Raw genomic sequence first — 14,191 nt, 5'->3', positions numbered from 1 at the left:
GTAAGTGTATATCCTTTTTAATGATGTTCAAATATTCTGAACTAGTTTTTTTTTTGTAACCACCTTTCAAGAACTTTTCTTGTTGGTTCTCATGAACTGCACTATTAACATTAACAACATTACAGGTTGTTGGTTCAATGACTATTTTGTTGATATAAAAATGTCCCCTGTTGAGTTCGAATTTTAACGCACAGAAAGTTCATGTAGAGAGCTAGCCAATACCAGATGTACATAGGCACACTTTTGGGTACAACGGGTATCTGCAATGTAAAATAATTACTATAGTTACTTTCTGTTATGCAGTTGAGGTCTTTTCTCTCGATTAGAAAAATATGGTAATTACGAATAGAATTAAAGGGGTTTCAAGCATGGTAAGAGTAATCAACCTGATGTGTAAATATGAGGACTGACAAATGATATATTTAAAATAATTTGTTTTGATTATTACATAGTAAGACATTTCTGTACAGGTTGTAAAATACTCCTAGCAAATTGTAACGTGGAAAAGGTGAGATGAACAATGGATGTTGGCTCTTATTTCAGCATTCATATTATTTCACTTATTAGTCGGTGAAGTTTTTCACTTCCCCACTATCCATGCTAATTTGTTTTATAAAATAGTAAGAATAGTAAATTTGTTTTAACGGTAAAATTGTAAAATTTTAATGATAAAACGGTAAAAACGGTAAAATTGTATCGGTAACACAATAGTTATCTGCTTGGGAACTGTTTTTTCTCAATACATTTGTCTCCTCTCAGGGTTACTAATATCTTCAATTTTCAGAACCAGTAACCGCATTAATATACTGTCACTTACCTAAAGAATAAATCTCAAAACTTTACCATAATAATTAATCTTTAAATTTGAGCCGTTAAAACTATGCATGTTTTATTTTGGGGCTTTACGCAACCAGTTACTCATTCTCGACATCTTCCCAGCCATTTTGCAGGGTGCCTTTCCGTCATAGGACACTCCTATGATGGCAGCAAAATTGCAGAAATTCAACAAAAATATGTTTTTAAATGGCTATAACTTCAAAATTTAAATGAATTTGTAAAGGTGTTACTGTGTAAAGTTTAGTAGACTGCCTTTGTTGACTTTTTGCTGAATTTGATACAAAAACATCTGCCTTGTAGTCAGTCGTTACAACTTTTGATTGGGTCGCAAGAAATATTTTAGAAAAAATTAATTGCAACGGAGTAAAAACAATTCTTAGCAAAAGGAAGACAAATTGACTTATGTACGCCTACCGGGAAAATGCATCGGGATAAAATCTCGCTGAAAATGCAACCATCTCTGCGTTTCTAGCCCCATCACTTTGTTTGCTTCTCTGGGTCTGAAATGTCCGGTAGACACATAGCAGTATATATCGGAGTATCAACTTTAATTTATACTTATGGCCTTAGAAAGGGGTTGAAGGATATCATAGCCGTCTCTAAAAGAGGTTTTTTTTTTAGTGTCTCCTATTTAATATCTTTTATTTTGCAAAAAAAAATTTTATTTTGATGATATCTGTGTTTATTTTGATGATATTTTATTTGATGATATCTGTGTGATATTCGTCGTTTGATTATTAAGATTGAGAAAAAAACTTTCTTTCTTAATCACGTAGTAAAAAAATGATCGATATGATCAATTTTCTCGTCGTTTCTCATTTTTTGTCACCGTTTGAAGCCCTTTCTTTTCACCGCTATTAAGGGGAATGGTATGGAAAACCACCCGGCTATCTCTTTCATACTAATTATTTTTAGCATGTCTCGCAACAACGGACGTAGAAGGGCATTGATTTTTGTTTCTGTTTATTACTCAGATCTTGCACTATAGTCTGTTTGCCACTGGTTTTCTTCTTTTTTTTTACTGGACTTTCTGAATTGAGGTTTTTCATGCAGATCCTATTTCAATTTGTATAAGAAAATGGTATACAGCCTACAACTTTAATAACTCAAAACAAAAAGCTGTAGAGGGTTTTGAAAAGAACAATTTAGTTTTTAATTATTTTTTTTAATTAGCTTAAAGAGACGTTTTTATCAATTTATTTTGTTCTACTAAAATTTGTTACCGTCAATATTATATTGAAAACTCCTCAGCGGTTGAATATTTGAAAACAAGTATAACTAGATCTACGTTGCATGGGCAACGTGAGGTGTTGTGACAACCTTTGTTCGGCTTCGCCGAGTAAAGTGTTGCGAGAGCATTACTTTGGTTTTGTTTCCTCGCATCGATTAAACACTGAAATTGTTAATCTATAAGGATCTTAAAATAAATATTAGGTACACTAACTCGTAAAAGTTGCAAACCCCTCATTGCAACTAACAAAAGTTGCAAACCCCTCATTGCAACTAACAAAAGTTGCAAACCCCTTGTCGCTAAAGATGATTGTAGCTTAACAGCCGATTATTCCTTACAAGTCCCCTACATGTCTTACCACTGGAACCAAATTGGTGTTATCATCAAATACACCGGAAACAAATAATAGGTACACCAACTAGGAAAAGTTGCGAACCCCTCATTGCGGAAGATGATTATGAGCTAACAGCCGACTGTTGCTTAAAACTCCCCTATATGTCTCACAACTGATAACAGCCTATTTTTGGTTTCAGTGTGTATCTTACTACTGAAGTTGTCAACCCCTTTAAACTTTCAAACTGATATATCTCATGAAGGAATTTTTTCACCGAAAAATGGATGATATATACTTGATCAGCTCATCAAAAGCTATCGACTGGCGTCGAAAAAAATCTATCCGTCTTAGCTCAAAAGTTGACTTTTTTGCCGTTGGTCAAGTTTCTAACGTCATCACTTAGAAAGGAGCAAAGGATAAACTATAATTTTTTTAGCAATGGGAGAACTGTTAAAGTTTAAGAGGCATATTTGATACCATTTCTGTATCACCTTATTTTTGGTTTCAGTGTGTACCTTACTATGAAGTTGTCAACCCATTTAAACTTTCAAACTGGTATATCTCATGAAGGATTTTTTTCTACCAAAAAATGATGCTTTGATCAGCTCATCAAGAGCTATCGACGGCCGCGAAAAAAAAAATCTATCTGTCTTAGTTCAAAAGTTGACTTTTTTGCCATAGGCCAAGTTTCTAACGTCACCACTTAGAAAGGTGCAAAGGATAAACTCTAATTTCTCTAGCACTGAGAGAACTTTTAAAGTTAATGAGGTACATCTGATACCATTTCTCTACCGCAATCCTAAGTGCGAAAAACTGAATGATAAACTCAGCTGACATCACGAAGAGAAAGGGGTAGAAACAATAGATGGCAGCACTTTCGGTCCCCACTTTTTTATTTTGTGTAATTTTTTCTATTTTTTCACTCATAGAAGATATATTGACTGTGGGGCCGGGTAACTGCCGCATATATTTAACACTTATAGATTTTAGTCCATCTTCAATTTGAAACTGGTGCCTGTCTGCTTGCCTGCTAGAACGGAGGTTTCTACTCGAAAGCAGAAACATGGTTTGATGAAAAGAAAGCTTCACTGCATAACTTCAAATAGTTCTCTCTCACACAGGCTATACAACTCCAAGTCACTTCACACACTATAGGCTCTGGCTCAAGGACAAGCAAAAACCATCCTTTTTGGCCCCAGGCAAGAGCTCTACGAGGCTTTCCGAAATGCAAAGTCATATTCATCAATCCGGCCTAAGGTCTACACTTTCCGTAAAACCGCAGAGTTTAGACACTGACCACTTTCTAGGAATAAGCTGAAATCGAGGTGCTAGGAACAAAAAAAAAAAAAAAAAAAAAAAAAAAAAAAAAAAAAAAAAAAAAAAAAAACGACAAAACCAAAGTGATGCTCTCGCAACACAATGAGGATGACCCTCCAGGTAATAAACGGCTGGCTTTTTCAACTTGACTCAATTGATACTGCAAGTGAATTTTTCAATATATTATGCAAACAGGACTCCTCTGTCAAATTTGTTTTTTTGTTTTTTTTTTTGGGACAATCTGCATTAAAATTTCGCGCAAAAGTATACACCTTAATTAAATATCAGGACAAGGAAGCTTAAAATAAGACACAAATTTATGAAAACAAACGTGTTTGTAATTATTTGTAACATCCTTTTTGATCTTTTTTTTATATAATTAAACTGGAGCTTTTTTAATTAATGGTCGTTTAACAAATGTGACATATATTTATTTTAACAAATAATATTCACAACATTGTTGCATTAAACATTCTTCTAAAAGAATGGTACATGATCAACGGTGTCTACAGGTCTAGTTCCGGATGCCCTTGGCCCAATAGAAGACTAAGTGTCACCCAGTTTTTCAATTCACATGACTAATAACTCTCTCTGTGCACCGAAAATGCTATACTAAAATTACTATTAAAATGAATTGCACAAAATTACTCCTGATAAAAAAAATTTGATCCGCAGTAATTTTGTGGATTAGTTTATTCAGAATTTTAATTAAAATCTTAAATAAGTGGGTTCTTTATTGTCAATGTTTTATCAATTATCCTTACGTTCTTTCTTTAATTAATTTTTTATTTTACTCCTCCCTCAATATAATCAGGATGCACATAGTGTTTTTTAATATGGTTCGAAATACCTCCCAGGATTCGTTGAAATTTCATATTGACTCCCTTACTGTTTTTGGACGCAACTAGGTTGGGATATTCCCCCCTTTTCCAGTGATAAATCTTGTGTGTCAACAATCGAAAAATTGAATAATATATAAATTGTCAAATAATTTTCCAAAAATAAGTGTATTCTATCTTTGTCCTTGGAGGTATTTCTTGTTCGAAATACCTCCCAGGATTCGTTGAAACTTCATATTGACTCCCTTACTCTTTTTGGACGCAACCAGGTTGGGATATTCCCCCCTTTTCCAGTGATAAATCTTGTGTGTCAACAATCGAAAAATTAAGTAATTTATAAATTGTCAAATAATTTTCCAAAAATAAGTGTATTCTTTCTTGTCGATATTTTACCAATTATCCTCACATCGCATTTTCTTTAAATAATTTGTTTTATTTACTGCTCCCTCCACTTGACTAAAGGCTAATGCCGAGAGCGGAACACAATTCTTCATATGTGGCCACTTTTTTTTTATTTCGTCTTTTAGAATCAGGTAACGACCGAAAACCCTGTTATTCAAATTTCGCAGAGTCAACTAAAGGACTGCCTCCTGAACCTGTTAATAGTCACCAAAGGATAGCCGTCTACATTTCTTTATATCTTTATGTTCTCTTCTGCATAGCCAAATTGCAGTATGTCAAAAAGCATGTTTTTATTGTTTTAAAATGTTTTTTATTGTTTTAAAAAGTAGAGTTGTGACAGAGTCAAACTTTAGCAAAACGAACAAGGCGTTGTGGAGGGGACAACCTCTTTCATATGCGGAGTGATTTCTGTTCGTTTTAAGTTTTAATGTTGCTTCTTACCTGCAGTTAAAAACAAAACTTGTTTTTTTATTTAATTCTCATACAAGGGACTAATTTTATTACCATATTGAAATGGTATACCATATAAAAAAAAGGACCTCCTCTAAAGCTTTTCTGTCTCATAAATCAGTTGCCTATTCATAATCTGTTAAGTTTCGTTCTAAAGGGCTGTTATTGTTTCGGGTATGACAATATAGGGTATGCATGGAAATGTCATTATAATCGTTACTATATATTTAGACTATCACTATAACAGATGATGTTTAATTGTCACCTCGAATAAACAAATGGTATAAAATAGAATTTTATTTGAATTTTCACCAATTATTTCTTTACTGTATTCCAGGTGTTGATGGGAGTCTCATATTCTATGTTGGCTAGTGCACTGTGGCCTATGGTAGCCTTAGTGGTTCCTGAATACCAGCTTGGTACAGCCTATGGTCTTATGCAGGCTATTCAAAATCTAGGAATGGCATTACTGACCATGGTTTGTGGCCTTATTGTGGACAAAGAAGGCTATCAAGCAATGGAAATATTTTTTTTAGGAATGTTGGTTGGTAAGAAGAACTGCTCCAATATTTGATAGAGTCACAATGGGAGGATATTAGAATATATATATATATATAAACTGCAAACATTAGATCCCTCCCCTTCACTTTTTTTCAGGCTCAGTAGCTTTAGAATACATACAAATCAGCTTAAACACTTAATAGTTGTGGCCAGGTAAACTTGATAAATGCAGTATAAAATGGTCAATACTTGGGGCTATTTTATTCAAAACTAAAACAGTAGCCCAATAAAGATAGTAAATGGCAGAAAAGTAATGATCATCTGGAATCCTTCTGACATAGTTAAATTTAGCTTTTGAAAAACAGAACTATCAGCAGGTATGTCTGGAGCATATCCAGGCTGTTTTGGGAGAAAGACAACTCCCAAGTCTGCATATTAATCTGTCAGTTTACCGAACTTTTATATTTTACCTGTATTGTTTATAGAAGTTTTTAATTTTATGTAACAATTTTATTACTCCTACTACCACTCACAACTGACTATAGCACCAAGCCACCTAAGGCCAACAAAGCTGCGCACGCTCCTCCTCCATCCTAATCTACTCAAAGCCTACCTCTTTACAACCTCCCTGGAAGTTTGATTTCCTTTAAGCGTTTCTTTATGACATACTCGTACCAGAACGGCGAAGGACCTGCTTTCCGTTTTGCCCTAGGCGGTTAGCCGAAAAGGACAATCTTCGGTAATCTTGCATTCTTCATGCCCAGAACGTGTCCTAGCCATCTCAACTTTCCTTCACTATAGCTCTAAAGAGCGGGATAGAACCGATCTTTACGAAGAGCCTACTATTTGAAATACGGTCAGTCAGCTGGGTATCGAAAACAATCAGCAGGCAATTTCTCTAGAAAACTCTTTGTAAATTAGTATTCCAATCGCTGGGCTAAAACTTTTAAAGGTCCTTTTTTTTTAATTTCTGGTGTTGCAACAATTGCTACAGTTTTCTCAAGTTTTCTTATTTTGCTGAAGCTAAATTAAAAGAAAATGCAATTGGGTTTGTTCTGGTACATCGTTCTTAGCCTTTTCAGGATTTTGATAAATTTCCCCTTGCAAGCTGTTTTAGTGATTTTTTTCTGCTTTTGCACAATTATAACCGAACCAATGTAGTGCAGTTTTCTTGATTCCGGTAGTTTCCATTTACATATTTAGTTTTACGGTTAATCTTGTTCATTGTAATCTTGATCAGAGGCCTGTAGCTCCGATGTTGTAGGAGATCCAAATTCAAAAATTTACGGGGTATGATAATCGTGAAACAGGACAGAAAAGCTCCAGTAAAGTTTTCAGTAAAATTTCCAGTCGTTTTCCAAAAAAAAATTTCTATCGTGTTTCATATACTTTCAAAACAAAATTATCCTATTTGGGACAGTAAACTCTTTCAGAACTGTCTTATCTCGAACTCTTGCAGAACAATTGTCTCTTTGAGAACCGAATAAAAATTTCTGTATATCTTTTAGATTTCTTAAAAATAATTCTAGAAAAGCTGATCCCGAATACTAAACTAAAAATTTTTGGGTATTTTAAGAAATTTTTGATTTGATGCGTCTGTTATTTTAGTAGAGTTATACTATGATAAATACAAAAACTTAATGGACTGTCTTATATGCGAAATTGCTTCGTTCACTTAGAAATAATTTTCAAGGTTGTCGTGACATACAATTTTTTTTAGATATCCTACCGATAATTTTTTTTCGAGACAAGTTTGGATTTTTTAAAATACACAAAATCTATTTTCTGATTCTGTTTTTCTTTTCAGTTACTCTTATTTTGTGCCTCATAATTTGGATACTAGATTATCAGAAAGGGGGTCACCTGAACATGTCCACCAAACAAAGAGAAGAATATGAAGACGCTTTGCTTGGTAAAAGCGATACAGATATGATTAATGACATTACTGAAAGTGAAATTACTCCATATGACCTCTTACAGCCTCGGACACACTCAGATATAAGAAATCGATACCTGGCCCGGTTAGGAGCCGTAAGTTCTTGCCCTTCTTTTTTCTTTTTCTGCTTCTCCGTATCGAATCAAGGACATCATTTGGATGGGACCATATTAGGCATAACTAGGTTTCAATGAAATAGTAATCCCCTTTCCCCATAACAAAAAGATATCCTTATACAAATATTTATTTTTTATTTTTGATAATTCCAATTTTAAAATGTTTACTTTTCATCTCCAAAAATATTTTTGCGCCCTCATGAATTAATTCCTAGGTATGGTTGCGGAAATCCCTTTTACAAGAATATTCTTCTTCAAAAATATTATAGGTCTTTGAAATTTTTTTTGAATTATACCAGCCTTTTTTTGGAGCTGCAACCCTCTATACAATTTTATTTATTGTCCTTATGCCCATACCTCTCACCTAAGTATATTCAAGGTTACCTAATGATTATCAATTATTGCCAAGAAATATCCATTTCTTGGAATATTAGATATCTGTTTTGGTGATAATAATTGAAAAGCCCAACAAATATGCCTCTGGGAAAATCCCCAGCACCTAATTACAAGCTGCCTTTTGTCATTTCGTAAATTCTTATTTTCAAAATGATTTTTACAAGAAGGCCTAATAGAGGGCAAATGTGTGGTTCTTGCAAATAGATCAGGATAAAATAAAACAATCTAGGTCGACAAATAAAAAACTCCTACAATATCCATGAATTCCATTAATTAAATACTTTAATTGTCCTTATTTTCAAATACTCTATAATCATTGCTGGTATTTAGCTTAAGAATGTAAACAATAATTTTCATAGTGTATAAGTTATATACAATACGCGAGCACGTAAAGAGCTTCTAGGCATTTAATAGGAAGAGTGTCTAAGACTCTAGGCGGGCGTGCCTTGCAAAAAGATAACAAACAAGTGTAGGTCCACCCTTTACCCACCCTTTACAACTTACTCCCGCCCTTTACCTATGCCATTTAACCAAACACTTGGAAAACTATAGATTCTATGACTATCTTAGCTCTTTCACTATCTACCTTAGTTCTTCTGCCCTAAGAATGATGCATGGATGGATAATAGACATGTCTATCTATTAATAAATGAACTAACATCATTTTATACAATCCTAATAAGGGGAGTTAATGCCAGATTTGGCTTTCCCTCAATCGGACTGTCTGTCTTGGCTTTTTTTTTACAATTAACCAAGGCTAGATGCCCACAACTATTCGATTTTAATTCAAGAAGCAACCTCAGTCACAAACAGTGTTGCTAGATACCACTTTTACGGATTCATATGTAGATCTATAATTTTAGTCCCTTCAATGAAAAAAAGCGAGGAAAACTTACATTAACAGAACAACATTAATAGACAGTAATGTTTCCATTTCTACGGATTTACCTGTAGATCTACAGACTTTTAGTCCCTTCGATGAATTTAGTTGACACACTCAAATGGGGAATTGTGCAGGTGTAACGTCAAAGAAACTAAAACCTATTCACAGTTTTCTTCACTGTTCCTATTTTTGTTACCGTAAGTTAGGAAAGTCAAAGTTTGACACAAAGCAGATAGGTTGAAGTCTGGGTCACAGGAGTAGTATTCAGGTTGTAGAAGTGTCTGGTAAAAGCTACATTTCAAGATTTGAAATATTTTTCTTGTTTTGGCCTTTGCTCTTCCTATTTGTTACCACGTGTTCATTCTGCCACAATAATTGCTACTGTTTTGCCACCATTCAAAATTAAAACAGAATCTTCGTCTTTTTTGTTCACTCTGTGATAATGTCACTGCAGTGAGGTGAAACTGCAGTCAGCAGTCAAAAATGCTGCAAATCGACCTCTAGCGTTTTTGGCAATCAACGCACAATCTTTTGCGCCCTGTAAAATATACAAGATGAGAAAAATATAAGTGTATTTGGCACCCTAGTAAAATGTCAGATGATACAAACCTGGTAACCGACTAGCTTTTAACAAAAAGCATTGAGTAAAATGAACTCAGATTTAGCTCTTTGAATTGTCATTCAATATCGGATTTTTTCTTCAGTTACCTTTTCACCATAACATGGAAAGGCTCTCTTTTATTCCAGTGGTTCTTTTTTTATGCTTTGTTTTTATTTGTCTATTTTGTGCCAAGGACAGCCCACCGGAGGCCTCGCTTGAAATATTTGCACTGTTTCTTTTCATTTTCATTGGCTGTAACTATCTTCTTTTTTTCTTCATTACGCATTATTTTTTCTCATCTCGTCATGCTTAGAAGGAATTAGAAAAGCTGCATTATTTAGAAAAGCTGCCGTAATTTTCTGCTGAATCTGAAAAACCAATTGAAGAACATGAAGAAAAATCGCCTAGTTCTCGATGAAAATGGAATTTCTCACTCAATAAACTACTTGACAAAGCAGCTAAAATTTCTGAAATCGGCTGTTCAATTACCATGGCAAGCCAATATTGCTCAAGTGTGAGCCAAAAAATACAATTAAACACTTAGCAACAACTATTTTCATTAATAACGTAAATAATTATTGATTCCAGAAAACAAATCTTTTGCGGCTGATGCAAAAAGCCCTTCGAAATTTTTTAGAGGAGCTGAAATAGACTCAAAGACAGATCACCTTGGACTATTGTTCCTCCTGTGCTACGAGAGGAACTCAGGTCATCCAGAGGGCCGCCAAGCATTCCTCATATATGCTGCTGTCCCTATAAAAGTTTTACGTCCAAGGTATTGGTACCAGTGACAGGGTTACCTTTCTTAGTACTCTTTTAGCTTGAATATCTGATATGAGATTAGAGGAATAGTTAATGCTAAGAAGTTTATCATGGTATGTGATCAGAGATTGAGATAAAGAGGCATAATTCTTGTCATCAAGCTTACGAGATAAGGTTGTACGTTCTTTACTATTTTTTTTTACTTTTAGGTTCTTTACAGGACTTTTTTTATTTTTTACTGTTACAATTGTTAGGTTCTTTACTATTTTACCGTTCACTATTTATTTACTCCTATTTTTTTTTAAATTTCCTTATTTTTTTTCTTATCAATTCATATCCAACCTAATCTATGCGGGGAGAAGGACTCCTGAAATTCCCTTGGTTGTGACTGGTCATCTATCATAACAGGTTATCGACTCTCAATTAAGCATGCTATGCGGCAACAATAAGTTTCCTCATTGTGTCTTTTCAGGTACCCTACCTTATCTGAAGTCTTTGAGGGAGGTAGCTCTATAACCCTTTTCGAAGACGTCTACTTTAACAACATGTCAATTTTCAAAAAAAGTTTATGGAAACTGGCTACAAGTGTCCAAGTTGTGCCTTTTTAATCCTTTTAATGTTTTTAGAGCATTCTCCCCCCCCCCCTCCGTCCTGACGGCATCCACGTCCTAGATGTATTCTGTTAAAAATATTAAACAAATTCTGATCTGGTCACCTGTTGACTGAAGCGTTATGAACCATAAATTGATTACTAACAGTTATCACGTGTACTCCAGAGTAAATACTTGTGAATCATAAAGCAGATTTTTTTAAAAAGACATGAAATTAAGTAGGCAATCAAAAACAGCCTTAAAACCAAGATACAATCAGAAACAAGGAAATTTTGGAATAGCTCCCTTCGGGTGTATTCCACGACACGATCATAATTAATGATTTTTTTTTTATTTTAATACAATCTTAAAATTACAATCCTGACTAGGACGTTCTTCGTCCAGACTGCGAGTAATGATGATGAAGCACAGAAAAACATGATGAAGCCCTGGCTCAAAACATCAGATGAAAAAAGGAGACATATTCCCACTTCCCAGAAGAAAAAGAAATTTTTCTTGCAGCTCAAGAGGTGACTTCAGATGTGGAATCACCATTTCGATCCGACACATTTTTGTGGTTTTTCTGGCTATCTTACAAAATTCTCCTAAATTTTATAGCAATTAAATTTTACCGTCGACCTAATAGTTACCATTACTGAATCAGCTTCAAAGGACAATTCGTCGTCACTTGCCAGTTTTTACTCACTTGACTATAGTATACGAGGTTAGCATAGTTCGTTCTCTACTAGGTTGTGACGGACGCTGCAATCATGGTCACAAGGCACTGCCATGTAATTTCGGGAAAAAAAATAAGTAAAAAGATTTGCGGATAAGAGATTGACCGATTATGACTAAAGGCTAATCAAAATTATATACTAATACAAAGACAAATGGAAATAACTAAGAACAATGTTTGTTTTCAGCTTACCCCTACCAACAGGAACTATTTCTTAGACAAATGAAAATGATTAAGAACAATTTTTGCTCTCAGCCTTCTCCCAATCCCATGAACTTGTAAATAAGCTCGCAGACCGCGCTGGCTAGGTGTGATGTAAGAAAACTCATAAAACAAATAAACAAGGAAATTTTTCAGGATTTGAAAGGCAGAAATTAGTAGAAATAATTTGACCTTGACACCTGCAGTAGCTATTTATGCAAGATATGGGGAGCCTCCCCCTCCGAAATCCAGTATTTTCTTCAATTTCTGGGCACTTTGTTCAAATTTGAAATAAAAATGGTGTTGTTATTATCGACCCTCGATTATGTGTTATGGGCTTCCTCCTCCCCCCCCCCAAATAGATTGGCGTACGCAGGTTGTTAATTTAGGAGGTGGGGTAATGTTTCTCCCTCAAAGTAGAATAAACTATGCCAAAATGAACAGATAAACCTTGAAAAAAGAAGAAAATCGTAGAACTGCCTCTTTTCACCAACTACAATAGGTTGCTTAAAAATCAACCTATATACTGAATAAATGAGGAAACGCCCGTTCGGATTGTATTTCTTATCTACTGTGTCTTACAGTTCGCTTAAATTCGTCCTTCTTTTCAATTTCAGCTGCCTGTAAACCAACCAACACAAAGTGGTCTTCAACATCGAGCACTTCGTTGAAATCCATCGCCGTAACTTGATTATATTTGTCCCAATTTTTGTCTTTTTTTACGATTATGTGTGTATGTATCAATTTATTGCATAGTTTTCTATCTTAGTTGTTTGATATCAGATCGAAATGTATTTTTTAGGTGATATGACCCATTCGTAATAAAATTGTCTTAAAATTGAATATACCTTGAGAAATGAGATAGAAGTGTGCTAAAAATACTGGGAAGATAAAATCGAATATGTTGCAGAATATGGCGAAAAATATTTCTTGGAATTAAGGTCCTCAATCTCTGTCCTTCCCCTTCATCTAAGAATAAAGGTTATGCTCATTATTATTCTGTTCGAATCAATGGGAATGTTATCATTTTTTTCTATGAGAAATTTTTCAATGTATTTTCAAGACAAATTAGCGAGCCAGAGCAATATATCAGAGGGGACCAACTTCAAAACCTACCCCCCCCCTTAATAAAACCCTTGTTATAGCCCCAAACAGCTTGAGGCTAAAGCAGCTGACTATGCTCTTCCACTGCCCCAAAACTAGATAACCTTCACAAAACAGAGTCTATTCAGAACTTTATTCTTGACCCCTTCTCACTGAGTTTCAATTGCCTTTAAATCTTTTCTTATGACGTCTTCCCATCCTATTTAGTACAGTCTACTTTTTATTTGAATCTGAACTGACTACCAAAAGAACGATTATTGGTCTATAAATCTATAAATCTATAATCTATCTTATTATATAATATTAACTTATTATATAAGTCTATAAATCTATCTTCATTTATCTAGTGGTGCTAATTTGCGAAGACGCTGGGGATGGGGGAAAATATACTTTTCTTATTCAAGGGGGGGATCTGTTTTTCCCGAACTCTTTCTAATGAAAGTACTTATTAAAGATAAGTTTTTAGCAAAAGGCAAAAAAAAATATTTTAGACATGTAGGGGGACGGTAAAAAAAAAAAAAAAAAAAAAAAAATCTTGAAGAAGTAGTCTTGTAGTTTAAGTGATCAGCGCTAATGGGTAGATAAAGATATTCGCGAATTTAACTGTATTTTTCTATGTTGTATGCTTATTGTCTCGTCACTCAAGGGTTCAAATGGCGGCAGAAATTCCTAGCTAACCTTTGTTCATATCTAATGGTTATGCATAAAAATAGGGAAATGCCTGCAATTAAATTGGAAGGGATTATGAAAATTCAATAAGACAAGAACAGCAAGAATTTCTCAAATAGCTTTTCTTTCACAGGGGGCATAAACTTCTTTGTTATTCAACTAATGTTGTATTACCTATCTTAAAGTCTAGTATTCAATAATAAAGAAAACTTTTTATAATATTTTTATTGTTAATTTGTTGATGTTGACCTCAATTCCTCTTTTGTACTCTAAACGATTGAGCAAA

At 34.3% G+C, this 14,191-nt stretch overlaps 1 protein-coding gene across 1 annotated transcript in view; it reads left to right on the top strand.

The window, feature by feature from the left end:
- The window catches only part of LOC136036901 (major facilitator superfamily domain-containing protein 1-like), a 118,229-nt gene extending 105,254 nt beyond the window's left edge, over positions 1-12,975 (top strand). Inside the window, exons 8-10 of the mRNA XM_065719277.1 lie at positions 5,748-5,958; positions 7,719-7,942; positions 12,750-12,975. Coding sequence (XP_065575349.1) covers positions 5,748-5,958; positions 7,719-7,942; positions 12,750-12,803 — 489 coding nt within the window. The 3' untranslated portion in view covers positions 12,804-12,975. The remainder of the gene's footprint in view (positions 1-5,747; positions 5,959-7,718; positions 7,943-12,749) is intronic.
- The last annotated feature ends 1,216 nt before the right edge of the window (positions 12,976-14,191 follow it).

The sequence above is a fragment of the Artemia franciscana genome, chromosome 16 (assembly GCF_032884065.1).
Source record: "Artemia franciscana chromosome 16, ASM3288406v1, whole genome shotgun sequence".
NCBI classification, from domain to species: Eukaryota; Metazoa; Arthropoda; class Branchiopoda; order Anostraca; family Artemiidae; genus Artemia; species Artemia franciscana.
Note: the sequence above shows the minus strand (reverse complement) of the source record. Positions and strands in the feature narration are given on the sequence as shown.